Source organism: Notamacropus eugenii, chromosome 5, assembly GCF_028372415.1.
Source record: "Notamacropus eugenii isolate mMacEug1 chromosome 5, mMacEug1.pri_v2, whole genome shotgun sequence".
Lineage (NCBI taxonomy): Eukaryota > Metazoa > Chordata > Mammalia > Diprotodontia > Macropodidae > Notamacropus > Notamacropus eugenii.
The window spans coordinates 442,625,976-442,642,839 of NC_092876.1; the positions used below are offsets into that span (position 1 = coordinate 442,625,976).

General features: G+C 35.2%; 1 protein-coding gene across 9 annotated transcripts in view; it reads left to right on the forward strand.

The window, feature by feature from the left end:
* DMD (dystrophin) overlaps nt 1–16,864 on the forward strand; it is a 2,329,373-nt gene that overhangs the window by 825,940 nt on the left and 1,486,569 nt on the right. For all 9 annotated transcript variants that reach the window (XR_011968542.1, XM_072616876.1, XM_072616880.1 and 6 more), the window contains one exon: nt 15,654–15,777. Coding sequence is in view for 8 of the 9 variants with exons in the window: in XM_072616876.1 (XP_072472977.1) it covers nt 15,654–15,777 (124 nt within the window). In the remaining variant the exon portion in view is untranslated. The remainder of the gene's footprint in view (nt 1–15,653; nt 15,778–16,864) is intronic.

The window sequence follows — 16,864 nt, forward strand, 5'->3', positions numbered from 1 at the left end:
GATGGCACAAATATCTCCATGATGCACGTAGGATATCATTAAAGCCATGCCACTAGAGCAGAAATATTCCAAACCACATCTCTGCGCTCTCGTTGTTTCCTGTGTACTTTTAGTAGCCATGGACAATCTGAGGTCATTACAGGAGCCCCAGAATCACAAGTTGAAATGAACCAATGTAAAAGAAGTATCGATAACTTCTACAACTGTTCTACAATATTTGAAAAAAGCTCTTTAGTCACCTTGAGAGAATTACAGCCCTTTGACAAAGATGAAAAGAGAATTCATAGTAAGTAGGAAATATCCTGTGATTGGTTAAGAATATCAGCTCCATTGGGGATAGATGGTAAGGTGGAAGCAGCTAGGTGGAACAATAGATAGAATATTGAGCCTGGACTCAGGAAGATCTGCATTCCAGTGTAGCCTGCGGCATTTACTAACTGTGTGACTGGGCAAATCACTTAACCTCTGTTTACCCTAGATTCCTCATTTGTAAAATGGAGATGGCTATGACTATCCTGCCTTGTAGGGTTGTTGTGAAAATCAAATGAGAATATTTTTGAGGTGCTTAATAAGGGTATAGCAAAGTGCCTTTCATGTAGTAGGTACTATAGAAATACTATTTATTATTGTTTTTATATAAATGATAGATATATAGATAAAAGCAAGTCATTCTGCAGTTTATGTTTGAGAATTGGATGTAATTATGAAAATTCCTGTACTAGAGGACAGCAGGTTGGAAGAGGAATTTCTCCTCCATCTTCTTCATCCTCATTATCCATGTCATTAGAACTACTATACTACCAGAAGACACTGAATGCATCCAATGGAAAACAGAAATAAACACTCTGTATGAGGAGAGGAGAATAGAGGAGATGGTTTCAAGTAGTGTAATTCCTTGCAAAGAAGGTGAGAATCAGAACCTAGTACTACATCTCTGTAAAGGAAGGACTTTTAAGCCCCCAGTACCAGGAGGTGTGAGCTTCCTTCCTTCCCCTTTACTTCAAGTCTGTTCTTCGCATGGGTGATAATGTGTGTTTTTGTGGCAGAAGGAACCTCAGATTTTGGTCGACACTTTATTTGTAGTCATCGTTATTACTTTGTCATCAAAGTAAATGTCATCTCTACAAGCCGATCGTGGCTGGTGTCAAATTATTAACGGGAAACCCACCAGTAGTGGTTTCTTGGCTGTGGTAGAGAAGTAGCCAACTCAAGACTTCTAGATAGAACTGCAGAATACAGCTATACTCTGGGGACCCAACTTGCAAGTGTATATGTGAGAGAATGCTACATGCACAAGGAATAAAGGGGTCTATATACCTGGCAGTATGTATAAGTACAAAAGTATCCATCTCTTTTCTCAGTGTTGAGTACTGTTTTTTCTTTAAAAAATGGCCTTTTAAAGTATTTCAATTTCATATACTAATGCTGGAAAACATGGTAGTTGACATGGAAAAGGAATTCTTAGATTAACTTGTAAAAAGGAAAAATCAACGTAGTGGGAAAAGCTAAGTGTTGGAGAAAAATGGGGGGAAAGGTAAAAAAAAATGCAAAATAAAGTGCATAGAATTCTATTTTCATGTAAGAACAAATCCCATATAATTTGGCTTAAGTATATGCCCTAAAATTATGAATATATTTTTATTAAGGGATTCTGTATACTAAATTGAGTCAAAATGTCCAAAGGTGTTTAGTTCATCTATAGATGTTTTAATAACATTTCTTTTTAGTAACATTTTATCTATATCTTTGTGCGTTTTGCATTTCCATGTATGAGGGATGTCCGTGAATAATCCATTTTTTCACCCCATTATCTTTATGGAGAAAGTGTAGGGAAAATGAAACTATGCATTTAACTAGAAAGAAATAAAAGGGAAGTGCTCCATCTAGGGTTCAGCATTTGCTTCTACAAGAACATCTAGGACTTTTCTGTTCTTTCAAATAAATATGAAATCTTATTGTTAAGTGAATGAAGAAGTAAAGAGTGTACATATCATATTTTCTGTTCATAGATGAACTACTATAACATAATTTCATCTCTCACTTAGGAAAGAAGTTAATCATTTTATTAAACTATTTGAAGAAGACTTTCTTTCCTGCCTTAACAATCCAATGAGAACTTTAATTTATTTTAACTGAAAGACATGCCTTAGGAGTCTACAGCTTCGTAGAATTTTACCTCCAGCTTTCAGAATACTGTAGTTTCTGTGTATGTTCTTTTACTACTTAGCTATATTGATACAGTACTGTACGGAATTTTGGAATCAGAACTGGATCCAAATCTGTATTCCACACTCAGCATTATGTTTAACAAGCTACTTTGCTTTACTAGGCTTTAGTTTGCTTATCTACAAAATGAAGGGTTCTAATTATATGCTTTCTAAGGTTTCATTCGTCTCTAGTAAATGATTCTTATTTATAAGAGCTACCACAGTTCTTTAATTAGGAAAAAAATAAGTTGCTGTTTTCCTCCCTAGCCAACCCTTTCAGAATAATCTTTTGTTTTTTTTTTTGAGGTAATTGTCCTTAAGTGGCTTGCTTAGGATCACACAGCTTATAAGTGTCTGAGGCCAGATTTGAACTCAGGTCTTCCTGCCTCCAGGGCTAGTGTTCTATCCACTGCCCCACCTAACTAACTCTAGAATAATCTTAAAAGAAGGAATGAACATAAATTCTCTACTAGTATCTTAACCCCTGGGAGAAAACATTTTAAAGCTAGTTATTTCCCAATTTTTTAGAGTACACTAAGTAAATTTTATTACTTAAGACAATATATAACAATTTTAATTTATTCATTTCTTTTCCAAGTAAAATAATGCTTAGTAAAAAATTAAAAAAATAATCATAGAACCTAAGAGATAAAAGGGAACTTGGAATTAATTTAATTTGAACACCCAGCAGTAACTGTATCTTTGATGCATGGACATGCATCTCTGTTTGCATACTTCCAACAGAAAAATCAGTGTGCTACAAGGTAGGCATGTTCTATTTTTGGAGTTTAAATTGTTTTTATTTTTATATTGAACCTAATATCTGCCTCCATGCTGTCTTATCGAACCAAGCTCTATGCTTTGTAATTGCATAATACATCAATTTGTTACTTTCTGTTTAAATATTGCTAAGAATTGCTGAACCACTCTAAGGTCCACCATTGCCTGACCCTGTGACACTGTTATCATCATTTAACTTCTCTGATCTTCAATTATTTCATTTTTAAAGCAGAGTGATTCAACCAGATGATTGCTAATGTTCTCTGCAGTTCCTTCATTGTCCTTGAAAATCTTATCTTTCCCAAACTAAACTTCTCCAGTTTCATCATATGATGTGAGGTTCCTTCACTATTCTATTGGCCCATCTCCAGTTTGTCACTTCTCATTGTTAAGTTGTTCAGTTGTGTCCAACTCTTCATGACCCTGTGGACCATAACACATCAAATCCTTCTATCCTCCACTGTCTCCTGAAGTCTATCCAAGCTCTTGTTTGTTGCTTCCATGACACCATCTGTTCTCCTCCTCTGCTGTTTCCTTTTGCCTTCAACCTTCCTAATAACAGAATCTTTTCCAGTGAGTCCTGATTTCTCACAATGTGACCAAAGTATTTAAGCTTCAGCCTCAACATGTGACCTTCCAATGAAGAGTCAGAATTAAGTATTGACTGCTTTGTTTTCCTTGCTATGCAAAGGATTCTCAAAAGTCTTCTCCAACACCATAGTTCAATTCTGCCGTGCTTAGCTTTCCTTATAATCCACTTCTTACAGTCATACGTTACTACTGGAAAAACCTTAGCTTTCACTATACAGACTGTGGTCAGCAAGGTGATGTCTCTGCTTTTTAGTATGCTGTCCAGATTTGCCATGTCCTTCCTTCCAAGGAGCAAGGGTCTTATAATTTCATGGCTGCAGTCACTGGCATCTCCAGTGATCTTTGAAGCCAGGAACATAAAATCTGACATAAAATCTTTATTCTCCTTCTCTTTGCCAGGAAGTGATGGGATCAGTTGTTATGATGTTAAAGTTGTTTTTTTTTTTCATATTAAACTTCAAGCCAGCTTTCATATTCTCCTCCATTATCATCAAGAAGCTTCTGAATTCTTCACTTTCTGCCATCAGAGTATCATTTTCTGTATATCTAAAATAGTTGATATTTATCCCAGCAACCTTAATTCTGGCTTTTGATTCATCCAGCCTGATATTTTGCATCTGCATATGTTAAATAAGTATAGTGACAATATATAGCCTTGTAATCTTTTCTAATCTTAAGCAAATCAGATGTTCAGTGATTGGTTCATTAAAATGAGGTGTCTGATCTTAAATGCTACATTGCACATTTGTTCTCCCCGGTATAGCGCTCAGTGGGATAGTTACTGCTCCATTTTTTGATAGTATGTGTTTGCTAATGAAGTTTAAGATTCCTTTCAGAGCACTGCAGAAGAAAACATGAGATGGGTGGGCTGGCCAGACTTAGGGTTAGGAAAATCTGACTTCGAGTCCTACCTAGGACGCACTGACTGAGTGAATGACCTTGGGCAAATCCCTCTCAGTGCCTCAGGCACTTCTCTGAAACAGGGAGGAGGAAAATAAATACGTTTGGTATGAATCATTCTGTATTATCCCATGGGAATGCTCAGAAACCACCAGGTCTCTGAGTGCTGACAAATAATATGTTCCATAAATACCAGCTAAGAATTTTTCCAAGCATTAATCAACCCTAAACTCACAGATCTATTTTCTGGAGTCTACATTTTTCCTTGGAAAATCTTTGCATTTACCTGAATTTTTTTCTTGTAGGACCTATCCCTTTAATACCCCAGTACAAAATGAATGTTATACAGAGAGAATAAGCAGCTATCCCAAGGACAAACAATGAATTAGTGATAAATACAGGGTTTAGAGGAAGTTCAGTGGTACTTGATAATTGCTAGAGCTAGAGCTAAGACCTGTGTTCAAATCCAACCTAAGATACTTAGTAGGTGTATGACTAGGCAAGTCACAACTTCTATTTCCCTTAATTTCCTAATCTGTAGGATAAAGATCATAACAGCACCCTCTTCCCGGCATTGCTTTGAGGGTAGTCATTGTAAAGTACTTTGCAAACCTTAAAGTACTACAATGTACATTCTAGTTATTTTTATTATTAACTGTATTTTTATTATTGTTATCCTTCAAAGTCCAGTGTTTATTCTACTGTACCACACATCTCAGAGATTTGCCCTCATTTAAAATTATTTGCCATATTTTTGTTTTTCCCCATCCAGCGTGGGTTTCAATTTTCTTCTAAGTGTGTGGGTTGCATCCTTTCAATACTGAAGACCATTCTTAGGGAGGAAAAATATGCATTTGGGAATTCTCCTCTCGTACTTGGGAAGCAGTGAGATCTGCCAGATTAAGCGCAGAGGTGGGAATCAGACTGTCGCTTAAACTCTCTGAACCTAAGATTCTTCCTCTTTAAAAGAAGTCTCTACTTTTACTCTCTGTATAACTGGATTTTTTTAAAAAGTACTTTTAACTTGAAAGCAAAGCATAAATAAGGGCTAGTATTAACGTGATAGCTTCTGTGTTAAAAAGCAGGCTTGGCTTGTCATTGTTCTTCATGCCCTAAAGACGTGTTCTAAAACTCCACATTTTCTTTATCCTTAGAATTCTATTTTGCAAGATTCATCTCATTCTGAGTCTTAGTCCTTAGCTATGGAGAGCTTTTCTGTTATTTTAGATTCATTCTTCTCTTTTGCATGTGTTCATTGCTACATTTTGTATCCTTAGATGATCAAATGAGATAATGTTTGTAAAACACAGCACAGAGCCTGGTTGTATCAACAAGGACGCTGGCACACATCAGAGAGCCTACTCCGCAGGTTATTAGATCTGCTTTTTTGAATGGAAAGCAACTTTTGAGGAGTCAATAATCGCTTTAATCAAACACATATATCATTCACTTAGCTTGAGGGAAAAAGTCAGCACCCTGGACTTCAGAGAAAATACAGAGAAATACAGATCCAGCTGTCTGACCATTGCACACATACATACCATTCCCAGAAAAGAAGCACCAACATCTGGGTTTTCAAAGTCAGGGGCTCCTTAATGGCTACCCAGAGTCTCATCTGGCCAAAGGCTTTCAATGAGTAAGCCCCAAAACAAAACTCACCTCAGAGTGTGTGTATGTATATATGTATGTGTGTGAGTATGTATATGTATGTATACATGTATGTGTATGTCTGTATATGTGAGTATATGTCTATGTGTGTGTATATGTGTATATATATATGTGTGTATATATATATATATATATATATATATATCTGTGTGTGTATGTGTGTGTGTGTATATATGTATATACATATATACACTTCTCAAAGCCAGAGGGCATCACAACCCTTGAGAACCAGTGCCATATTAGAAATTAACAAAAGATATAGGCCTTTCTACAAAACAAATCTCCCCTAATCAAGCTTCCCTTAATGGGTGGGGAAGATCTTTAACTCTCATTAACATAATTAACATCACATTAGCTTAGATTAGTTGTTCTATTTGTAAGTCTGGTCTGACTCTTTATGACCCCACTTTGGTTTTTCATGGCAAAGACACTAGAGTAGTTTGCCATTTCTGTTTCTAGATCATTTTACAAAAGAGAAAAGTAAGGCAAACAGGGTTAAGTGACTTGCCCAGGATCACACAAATAACCTCTGAGGCCATATTTGAACTCAGGTCCTCCTAAACTCTAGGGCTAGCACTCTTTTCTCTGTGCCGCCTAGCAGCACCATATAGTAGGCACTTAATAAATGCTGCTTCTCTACATCCTTGTTCCTTCTCTTCTAAATCATTATGGTCATGTTTTCATTTTTATTTTCAGATTTTCATTTTCTTTCAAACATCTGTGACTATAGGATCTTCATTCTAAAGTCTTTGAAATCAAGTCTAAAGTCAATGTTTCTCAAATTTTTAATTTATATGCATCAATTTCTCGATCTGTTATGTATCCATCTACTCACAAGACCATATTCTTTGCTCTGAGGAATCCTAGTATACTGTACATTTAATTGGGTAACAAAGAAGGGTCCCTCTCTCTGGGACCTGGAAATTCCTGTTTCTCTTTCCTTTTCCCTTCCTTTGCCCTTTTCTTTCTTTACTTAACCAGAACTCTTCCCGGTAGAAACACAATTACAGCCTCCATTATGGCCTTCCTAAGGTTAAGTTGGCAAAACTAGGCAGCAAACTGCAGACTGGGATGGGACTGTGGAAGACAAAAGACTTTGGTAATGGGGAGGATGTTCAAGTCTTACCTAGCAGGACTCCGTGGTCTGGAACAGTGACTCTCTAAGTGTGATTTGAAATAAGTGATCCATGGGGATCACTAAGATGCTTTCAGGGGACCATGAAGTCACAATAATTTTCATAATACTAATTACTAATATAAAAACATTGATAGATGTAACTCACATAAGCAAAAGTTTTTTGGAGGGTGTTAAATGATTTTTAAGATTATAAAGGGATCAAAAATTTGAGAATTACTGGTCTATAAAATATGTGATTATGGTCAATTTATACTTTGTTATCACAGATTGTTCAGTGACATAATCACATTTTCTCAACTTTGCCTTCACTTCTTTTTTCATTAAGCATTCTTTGATAATTGATCTGAATTAAATAAAAGAGAAATTTGCTTCTCCTCTACCCTTAGGGTGATGAAATTGACACTAAGTATATTTTTTAAAGTATTTTTAAGTTTTACTTTTGATAAGATAAGTTTCTTTCTCAATTTTTCTATCTCCATATTTGTGTTTCTGCTATTCTTTGCTTGATTTTCTTTTTGAGTGTTATCAGGAAAACATGATGTCATATCTAAGTATATTAATAAAAATAATATATTCACTTTAAAAGTACCTTCCGTTGTGAAATACTCAATGATTACTAAAGTACAATTTAATTGAACCAAATATTTTTAATTTTCCCCTTAGGTCTAATTGGAAATAAATGCAAGCCAGATATATTTTAGGAAAAGTTAGACGAATTTTAGTGCTATTAAAACAAGCATTGTAGCACAATCTGATGGAATTATTTTTTGTCTACCTCAAAAATATATTGTGTGGATGATGTTCCAAAAGTCTAAAACTGCATACATAGAAGAAAAGAAGATATGCAAATTTAATTGTAATAGTATAAAAATCTTTAAAGTTTCTATATACATATATATATATTTATATGTATGTGTGTCTGTGTGTCTGTGTGTGTGTGTGTGGTACAGGCAACTAGGTGACTCCGGGGATAGAGTACTGACCCTAGATTCAGGGATGACCTGAGTTCAAATCCACACTCAGACACTTGTTAACTGTGTGATCCTGGGCCAATCACTTAACCTCTGTTTGCCTTAATCTACCAGAGAAGGAAATGGCAACCCAATCCAGTAACTTTGACAGGAAAACTCCATGGACAGTTTGCTCTAAGAAGTCAGAAAGAGTAGGACACAACTGAACATCAAAAACAGAGGTGTAACAGACCATAAAAGATGATGGCTAATTGTATATAAGAGGAAAGAACAGGAAAACCTGAAGATAAATAGTAAAATTTCGAATAGAGGAGATTGTGTAATGTGCTGCTACTGACAGAAGTAGCAAAATCAGAACAGAGTTGAAGGAAAAGATTATTAGCTTGTCTTTGGATTCTCTAAAATCTTTGCAAATGGTCTTTGACTTTTTTTTTTTTGAATGGCTCCAAATCACTTCTAAGCAGAGATAGAATGTCACCCTATCTATCATATCTGTTCTGATTTACTCACTCAGGACCATCCTATTCACACAGAAACTGATAAACCTGGATTTTTATTATTTCCTTATATAAAATGTGAAAGAAATGTACTTTAACAGTTCAACAAATTTGTTCTTAATAAATTCTGGTATATAAGCTGGGGACACAGGAACCCCCTACCAAAAAAAAGTGTGTGTATTTGTGTATGCATGTGTGTGTGTGTATGTGTGTGTGTGTGTGTGTGTGTGTGTGTGTGTGTGTGTGTGTGTGTGCAAAGAGCTCTGTAATTGTGCTGGGGAAAAGATGATTTTTTTGAATAAGTACATATTTTCATGCTTGTTTTGTTTGCATTTTTAATTTGCATAGGAAATCCCTGTGTGTACAATGAAAGTATAAACCATTCTGTCCAAAGTTATAACAAATTCCAAATTAATGAAGTATCAACTAATAAAAATTTGCCATATTGAATAATTTAAATCACAATGAAATGAAAGTTGCTAAATCTCCATAATGAAGAAGATAGCAATGAGAATTATCTTTTATGTTTTTGTGGTCCCAGAAGAAATGCTTATAATTTAAAATGTTTACTCTTTGCAGTGATCTAGCATGTTTCTATTACAACAGATTCCTGATGACATGTCTTTTATTTTCATGAATTCCTATGATTACTTTTGTATTATTATTTTGTTTTGATTATATCATATATTATTAATATGATTTCTTGAAGTATTGGCATAATTAAATAATAATGCTTATTGGAATTTTCATTTTTCCACATCATAGGGTGATATATTTGCTACCCCTACAATGGGAAACTTTTAAGATACGTTATTTGTCTTAGTGACCAGAGAATTCTAACACACCATTTAAACCTTACTATATTTTGTCCCATTGGTCTTATGACTAGAAGAACAAAGTTCCAGCTTTGCTTTTAGGGCTAGAGGGTGATCTAAGCTCTTCTAAATTTTATTTGCAACTTAATCTTTTAGCATATATAATTATAGAAAGATTAAATCAATAAGACTCAAATAATTTATTTTATTATTTGCATTTTCTCTGCTTGTTACGAAAATACCGATACACCTTTTTCTTACAAACAAGTTAGATTTTAATTTCATCCAACTGTTTGACCACGAACAACAGAAAATAATTTCAGATCAGTTATTTTAATTATTTTTGGTGTTCTGGAATTATAAGTGGCCATTAATCAAAAGAACAATCTGATTTTCTATCAGCTATTCTAGTGTTTGTTAATGCAGCATTATAACCTTTTTGCAATCCTAGAATTTCATTTTTCATTCAGCTATGTGTACAAATTTGAAATATACAGTCTGTTTTAAAATGCATTTTTTCACTTTGTTTTGCTTTGAAGATTCTTAAAAGAGCATTTTTGCCTCCCTTTCCCTTGTGCAATTATTTTTTCCTTTCTCTTAAAAAGAGTAACTTTTTGGAGGCTAATAATAATACTCTAACCCACTAGTAAAGAGTATAGCTCAAAACAAAGATCCACAGTATCCATATTCCACCAGTTCTGGAATACTAGGGTTATATCCCAAGAAAGTCAAAATAACTAATCATTGTGATTTACTGTATTTTTAAAAATCAAATCAATTTATAAAGTCAAAAAGAAAAATAAGCATCAAGTCATGTGTAAAATATCAGATCAACAAAACATTCTATTAATCAAACTAGTATAAATTACTTTTCAAAACTAATTTGATATGTATATATACATATAATACACACATATATGTATATGTATATTTATCTATCTATAAAGTCATACCATACTGAATGTGAGAAGGATATTATAGGAAACAACATATGCAAATAAAAGGTAAGACAGCAGACTGCCACATTCTCTATGTTCATTATATAATCTTGAGCTCATTACAAAATGTATAATCTAAGTTAGGCTACAGAAAGTCATTGAGAACCTTTTTGCAGAGGTTAAAAAGTGATACAAACCACCCTCATCACCTCAACCCATCGTATCCTTTTAGTCTCCAATGGAGATAGCCAAGGATTCCAAGCCCGACAATCCCTGGAATATATCCCTTACACCCACAAGTGCCTCAACCGTAGGCCCTGCTTCCATCTAGCCCAGAAAACCATCATCCAGGGGATGCTTGTAGAGATGCACCCTGGAAACTGAACCTGCAGGCACTGCATCACCTGCCTTCTCCAGCAACAGTAGATACTAAAGAGGGAGAGGAGTGGGAAAGGTTGGGGGAGGGCATGGAGTGCTCACTACCAAAGTCCTTACTGCTATTGAATAGTTTGACTTCAGAAGTGCATATAGCTTTATCAAAAACTATGTTAAGTAATATGTTAATTAAAGTAATTTAAAAATATTATTAAAAATTCATTGTCATCTGCTTTACTGCGCTCTAAGAATCCTTCAGTCCTTCAATCCAATTTGAAGTTGAAACTTTATTGTGTTGTTTCCCCCAAGTACATTAGAAGTTCCTCAGAAGCAGGAGCTGTCTTAACTTTCTCTATAGGTGTCTTACTTTTTCTATAGGTGTCAGTAGCATAGCACTTAGCACAGTGCTTTGCACATGGTAGGTGCTAAATAAATGCTTTTCATTCATTTATTCAATAGTAGTGTGGTAGGCAGTTTTATCAGCCTTGAAGAAAGAAGAGATTGCTAAAAGATTACTCTACAGGAAAATGGAAAGAAATCTAGTGATTTGCCTTCTAATGGGCTGGGATTAAAACCCAGTCCCACCTACTGTTTGACTTTGAGCAAGTCACTTAGACTCTCTAGCCTGAGTTTCTTCATCTGTAAAATAAGAGGAAAGCACTGATTAGATAACTCCTAATGCCCCTTCCTATTCTATGACCATGTTGCTATGCAAGAAATGGGGTACATTGAGGTAGAAAATCTTATGAAGGGATTTGTTTTTGAAGTTTATTTTTGAAGCAATAAGCCCTCAGGGAGGATATACTGAGAACAAAGATTTTAAAGGACAGAAGAAAATAGCTTAGGAATATCATTGGTAGTAGACTCACATAAATTCAAGGATTGGACTTGTTATAGCCCAAGGGAGTCATGAAGTCACAAGGCTAAATGAAGTTGAATGAGGGCAACTTTAAACAGAAGAACAGCCAGGGAAAAGACAATGGTGCTTTGTCTAAATTAAGTTTCTGTTCTATTTCAGAATCTATTTCTATTCTGTTTCATCCCATGCACTTGGGAAGAGATGCTATTTTCCCTGGAAAACTTAATGTTTGTTGAAATTGGCCAAAGATAGTTTGATGCACCTTATTGAATTTGTAAGACTTATAAGTTCTGTAATAGCTCTCTGGAGGACCTTTAGAAAAAGCCCATGGTAACTGTTCTTAAATCCACTCCAGATTTATTGAAAGAAAGAAAAAAAAATAGTGGGGAAGGGAGAGGGAAAAGGAATAAAAAGCTAGGTGAAAGAATAATTACAGATGAAATTTAACTTTCGGCTTTCAAAGCTAATCACAGTAAGAACCTTATGCCAATTGGTCATCAGGCTTTACTTAAAATCTCCATCAACTGAGTATGGAAACTGTTACCATGGCAGCAACTCCAATAAAGACTTGAAGTGGGGAGATAGCAATTGTACCTGGCAAAGTCTCTAGAAAATTGATTTAGCCTTAATTCATTGGAAAGTTATTCTTTGCATAACCTACAGAAAGTCACCACATGTTCATAAAGTCCAAATGTCACTTCAGTGATTGAAGCTGTATTTGTGCGTTAGACTGAGTTGAATGTTTTAAAGGGAAGCATGTGCTTTATAAGATTTTCAGAGTAAATAAGGTTCACATTTGATGGTTTCATGAAATGTCTGTTAGTATAAAAACTTATGTCTGCCCTTTCAAATTACAAAAATCACTTTTAAAACCTTGTATCTATTTCTAACATTCATTTATCTTCATAGATGCCTGAATTTATTTATCTGGAAGCCAAATTGTTTTCTGCTGTTAATGTTTTCCCTGTTGATTTATCTGTTTATGTTCAAAGTCTCTGAGTTTTCTTCTTCCTCCTTCTTCTGGTAATTTCAGTCTTTTTCCCCCGTTGTGTTCCCCTATTGTTCACTTTCTGACTTTCTGACTCCCTCCCTTTGGTGATGTTTTTTGGTGGCTGAATCTCAAAGCATCTCAGCCTCCTCCTGTTCTGGACAATGCATAGACTAATTCTTTGCCTGGAGTGACTTTGGAATGAACTTACCCTGAGTAGATGCTAAGTACTTTCCCTCAGGCTTAGTGGAGTGGCACACAGCTACCTTATACGCTGTGCTCTGTGCTGGTTTCCTGCTCCTCAGTTCTCTAGCCAGGCATTGGCAGTTCATAGAGCTGCCATGTGCTACTGGTTTAACTTTTGTCATTTGAATCTGAGACTGTGGGATGCAGGGAGTTAGGTAGGGTGGACTGTAGTGTTGTACTCTTATTTCAGCTTCAGGCACATGTCCTGCCTCTTGCTTCTGATCATAACAGAAATATTTTGCAGCAAAGAATAATGCCCCTCGTAGCGCTTTGTAGTGTGGAGGGATTCAGAGGTGCTGGGTATCTGTCCTTGCTCAAGCAGGCTTCTATAGCCTGGAGCCAAGGTGTCCACAGCACTGGAAAGAGGAAGAGAAGAGCAAGTGGAGGGCTTGGTTTTTTTTTTTTTTTCTGTCTGTTTGTTTGGCAGTATGGCTAATTCATTCTCATTGCTGCTATTATGGGATGAGGGGAGAGGGGTGCTAAGGGAGTTTGTTGTAGACATAGTCATATTTTTTTTAATCTTTGGGTTTCTGAGTAACCTAAATCATGAAGGTAGGTGGAGTTTCTTTATTTTTGGTGCATCATTTCTATTTTGGAGAGGTTTTAGAGTTCAAGGGAATCAGAGAAAATGTCTCCTCCTCCATCTTGTTTGTGGCTTGACCCAGAAGTAGACATGTATTCTTTTTCATTCTACCCATTTCATTGAAGATAAGAAAAAAACATATGGGATGGCCCCTTACTTTGAAGAGCTTATTGTTTAGTTTGGGAAACTAAACAGCGTGAAACAAAGGTAAAACACTGAAAAACAAAATAGGGCAGTGTAACATGAAACACCAAATTAATGAGCGGACAAGTGCTAGAGATTGTCAGGTCATAGAATCATGATTTAAAGTTAGAAGGAGGTAACTCAAAGGCCCCTTATACCCATCCCTTCATTTTATAGGTAAAGAAAGTAAGGCCCACAGAGATTAAGTGACTTTCTCAATGTCTTATACTTATTAAAATTACAGAAATAAGACTTGAATCCAGATCTTCTTACTAAAAGGCAAATAAAATTGTCCTCAAAATCAAATGCAAAATGCTCTTGTTGGCATTCAAAGCCCTTCATACCCAAGTCCCTTCCTGCCTTTCTAGTCTTTTTACACCTTTCTCCCCAACACATATTCTTTGGTACAGTGACACTGCTCTCCTGACTCTTCCACAGACCAGACACTCCATCTCTCAACTCTGGGCATTCTCTCTTACTGATCTCATGCCTGGAATGTTCTCCCTCCTCTGTTCAACTACCGACCTCCCAGGCTTCCTTCTTTGTACAACCAAAATCCCATCTTTTAGAGAAATCCTTCCCTCACCCCTCTTATCTCTAGTGTCTTCCCTCTGATAATTATTTCCTTCTTATTCAGTATATAGATTGCTTTGTCTATATTTGATAATATGTTGTCTTCCCCATTAGATTTTAATCTCCTTGAGGGATGGGACTGCCTTTTCCTTCTTTTTATGTCCCCATTGCTTAGCAGAATGCCTGGCCCACAGTAGGTCCTTAATAAATGATGATTGATTGAATAAATCAATGATTCAGCAAACATTGAGTGTCTCTCTGCAGTTCTATTTATGTTAAGCTCTGGAGGAAACAAAGCCAAAAGGAAAACAGTCTCTGTCTTCAGGAGGCTTTTATTCCAATATAGAAGATAACTTACAAATAGAAGTTTGTTAGAAATTGAATTTACTACAAAGTAAATAGAAGGTGATTTTGAAACTGGTAGGGGGAAATCTTCATGGTCAATGTGCTTGCCTTGAGTTTTAAAGGATATGAGGAATTCTAAGAGACAAAACTGAGAAAGGATGCATTCCACTCATGGAGGAGTCACAGCAAAGGTACAAGGACAAGAGATGGAATATTATATATGAAGAATGCTCAGGAGGCAAGTTCAACTGGCCTGTGTAGAACATGGAAACCAATGTGTAATACATTAGGAAAAGTAGATATATGAGTTCATGCTTATTCTAAGAGGTAATGAGGAAATAACTGAATTTATCAAATAAGGGAGCAATGTGATTACATCTGTGATTTGGGAAGAATCACTTTGGTAGTTTGTGAAGAATGGGTTGTAGGAAGGTAAGATTTAGGGAGTGAAGCCTTTAGGAGGCTACTGCTAAAGTCGAGGCAAGAGATAATGAACCCTTGATTGTGTATGTGGAGGAAAAGGGGAATGAATGAAAACTATTGAGGAGATAGAAATGACAGGATTTTGCAATTTGGGCAAATAGAATGAGTGAAAGTTAAAAATTAAGGCCAATATGGAGTTTATAAACCTGAGTGATTAGAAAGATAGAGCTGAACATAACAGAAAGAGCAAACTTTAAAAGAGGGTGTGGGTTTAATGGGAGAAAAAATTGGGAGATAATCAGTTCTATTTTGGAGATTTTGAATTTTAAATGTCTAATGAGCCTTTAGATCAAAATATCCACTAGGCAATTGGTAACACAGTAATGGAACTCAGGAGAAAGGCTATGACTGGATATATAATCTGTGAGTCATCAACATAAAGATGATAAGGGGATGTGGGAGGGCTAGGTAAGAGAGGAATTTTGGTAAGCTTTCCTCACAATTTTAATAGACCACTAATCAATGAATTGTATTGTTTGGTTTTATTTTTGCTTGTTTGTTTTCACACCTCAGGTTTGATGCTGATACAACTGAACTTCACAGCTGGATGACTCGATCAGAAGCTGTATTGCAAAGCCCAGAATTTGCAATATATAGAAAAGAAGGCAACCTTTCGGACCTCAAAGAAAAAGTCAATGTAGGCTTATTCATTAATTTTTGTCCTTTTTTTTTTTTTTTTGTAAATGATATTGAGTTGAAAAAAGTCCAAAGTATACTATATAATTATGTTAATATTGAAAATGATGAATATAATTTGCCAGTTTAATGTTCATGTCTCAATCTTGAATATGTATCGTAAATACCAAGTGAAGCTAAAGTTGACTGACAACTTCTTGATCATGCTATAGCTAAATATGTGTCATTTTCATCAATAGTCTAATTACCATTTAAACAATTAAGATATTCATTTACATTAACTGTTGACTAATGCATCAAATCTGCTTCCCCTTTTTAAAATACAAAGAATAAACTAAGGAAGGGAAATTGATCTTATATAGGTGTTTATGCCATAGGTAAGAACCAAACTTTGTATGACATTCCTAAATAGGAATTAATTTAGAAAACTTCAAGGTAGCATTATTTAGATTTTGTCAGCTGTAATAATATAATAGCTTGAACTAATTTTTAGTCATTATTACATGTTAGTAAGGCAGAAGATGCTTAAATTTTACAGATATGAATTAGATTCTTATATTTGTCTAATTAAGCCTCATTCAATATTTTCCTGTTCCAAATTATGAAAGAATAGCTTGTTTCTTAAATAGACTAAGACACAATTATCATTAAATTCTTCATAAGAGAATCTTGTAGTAACAAATTTGCTGATAATTCTTTCTTTATAGATATAAATTAAAAATTGGTCATCAACTCTCTATAAATATACACACACACATAGATATATACAAAGAATCTATATTTTTCTGAAAAGGCAAAGCAAATTCTCTAGTGATATTATTATGTATTGAAGAAGTAACAAGGTTGAAACTCTCTCAACCTAATCTTTTCAGAATACTTTTGTATTACTTATATAATTTTGTAAGATTTCATGCGCTCAACTCCTCTCCAGAAAAATCTCATCTTAGCTATGAGATATGACTGTTTTGGAGAAAAAAAATTACTTCTAGCCAGAGAATTTATCATTCCTCTCAGAACCTCTGTAAAGTTGCCAGACAATCTGATAAAGAATTTCATGGGTAGCATTATCATTTGGTATCTATGAATGA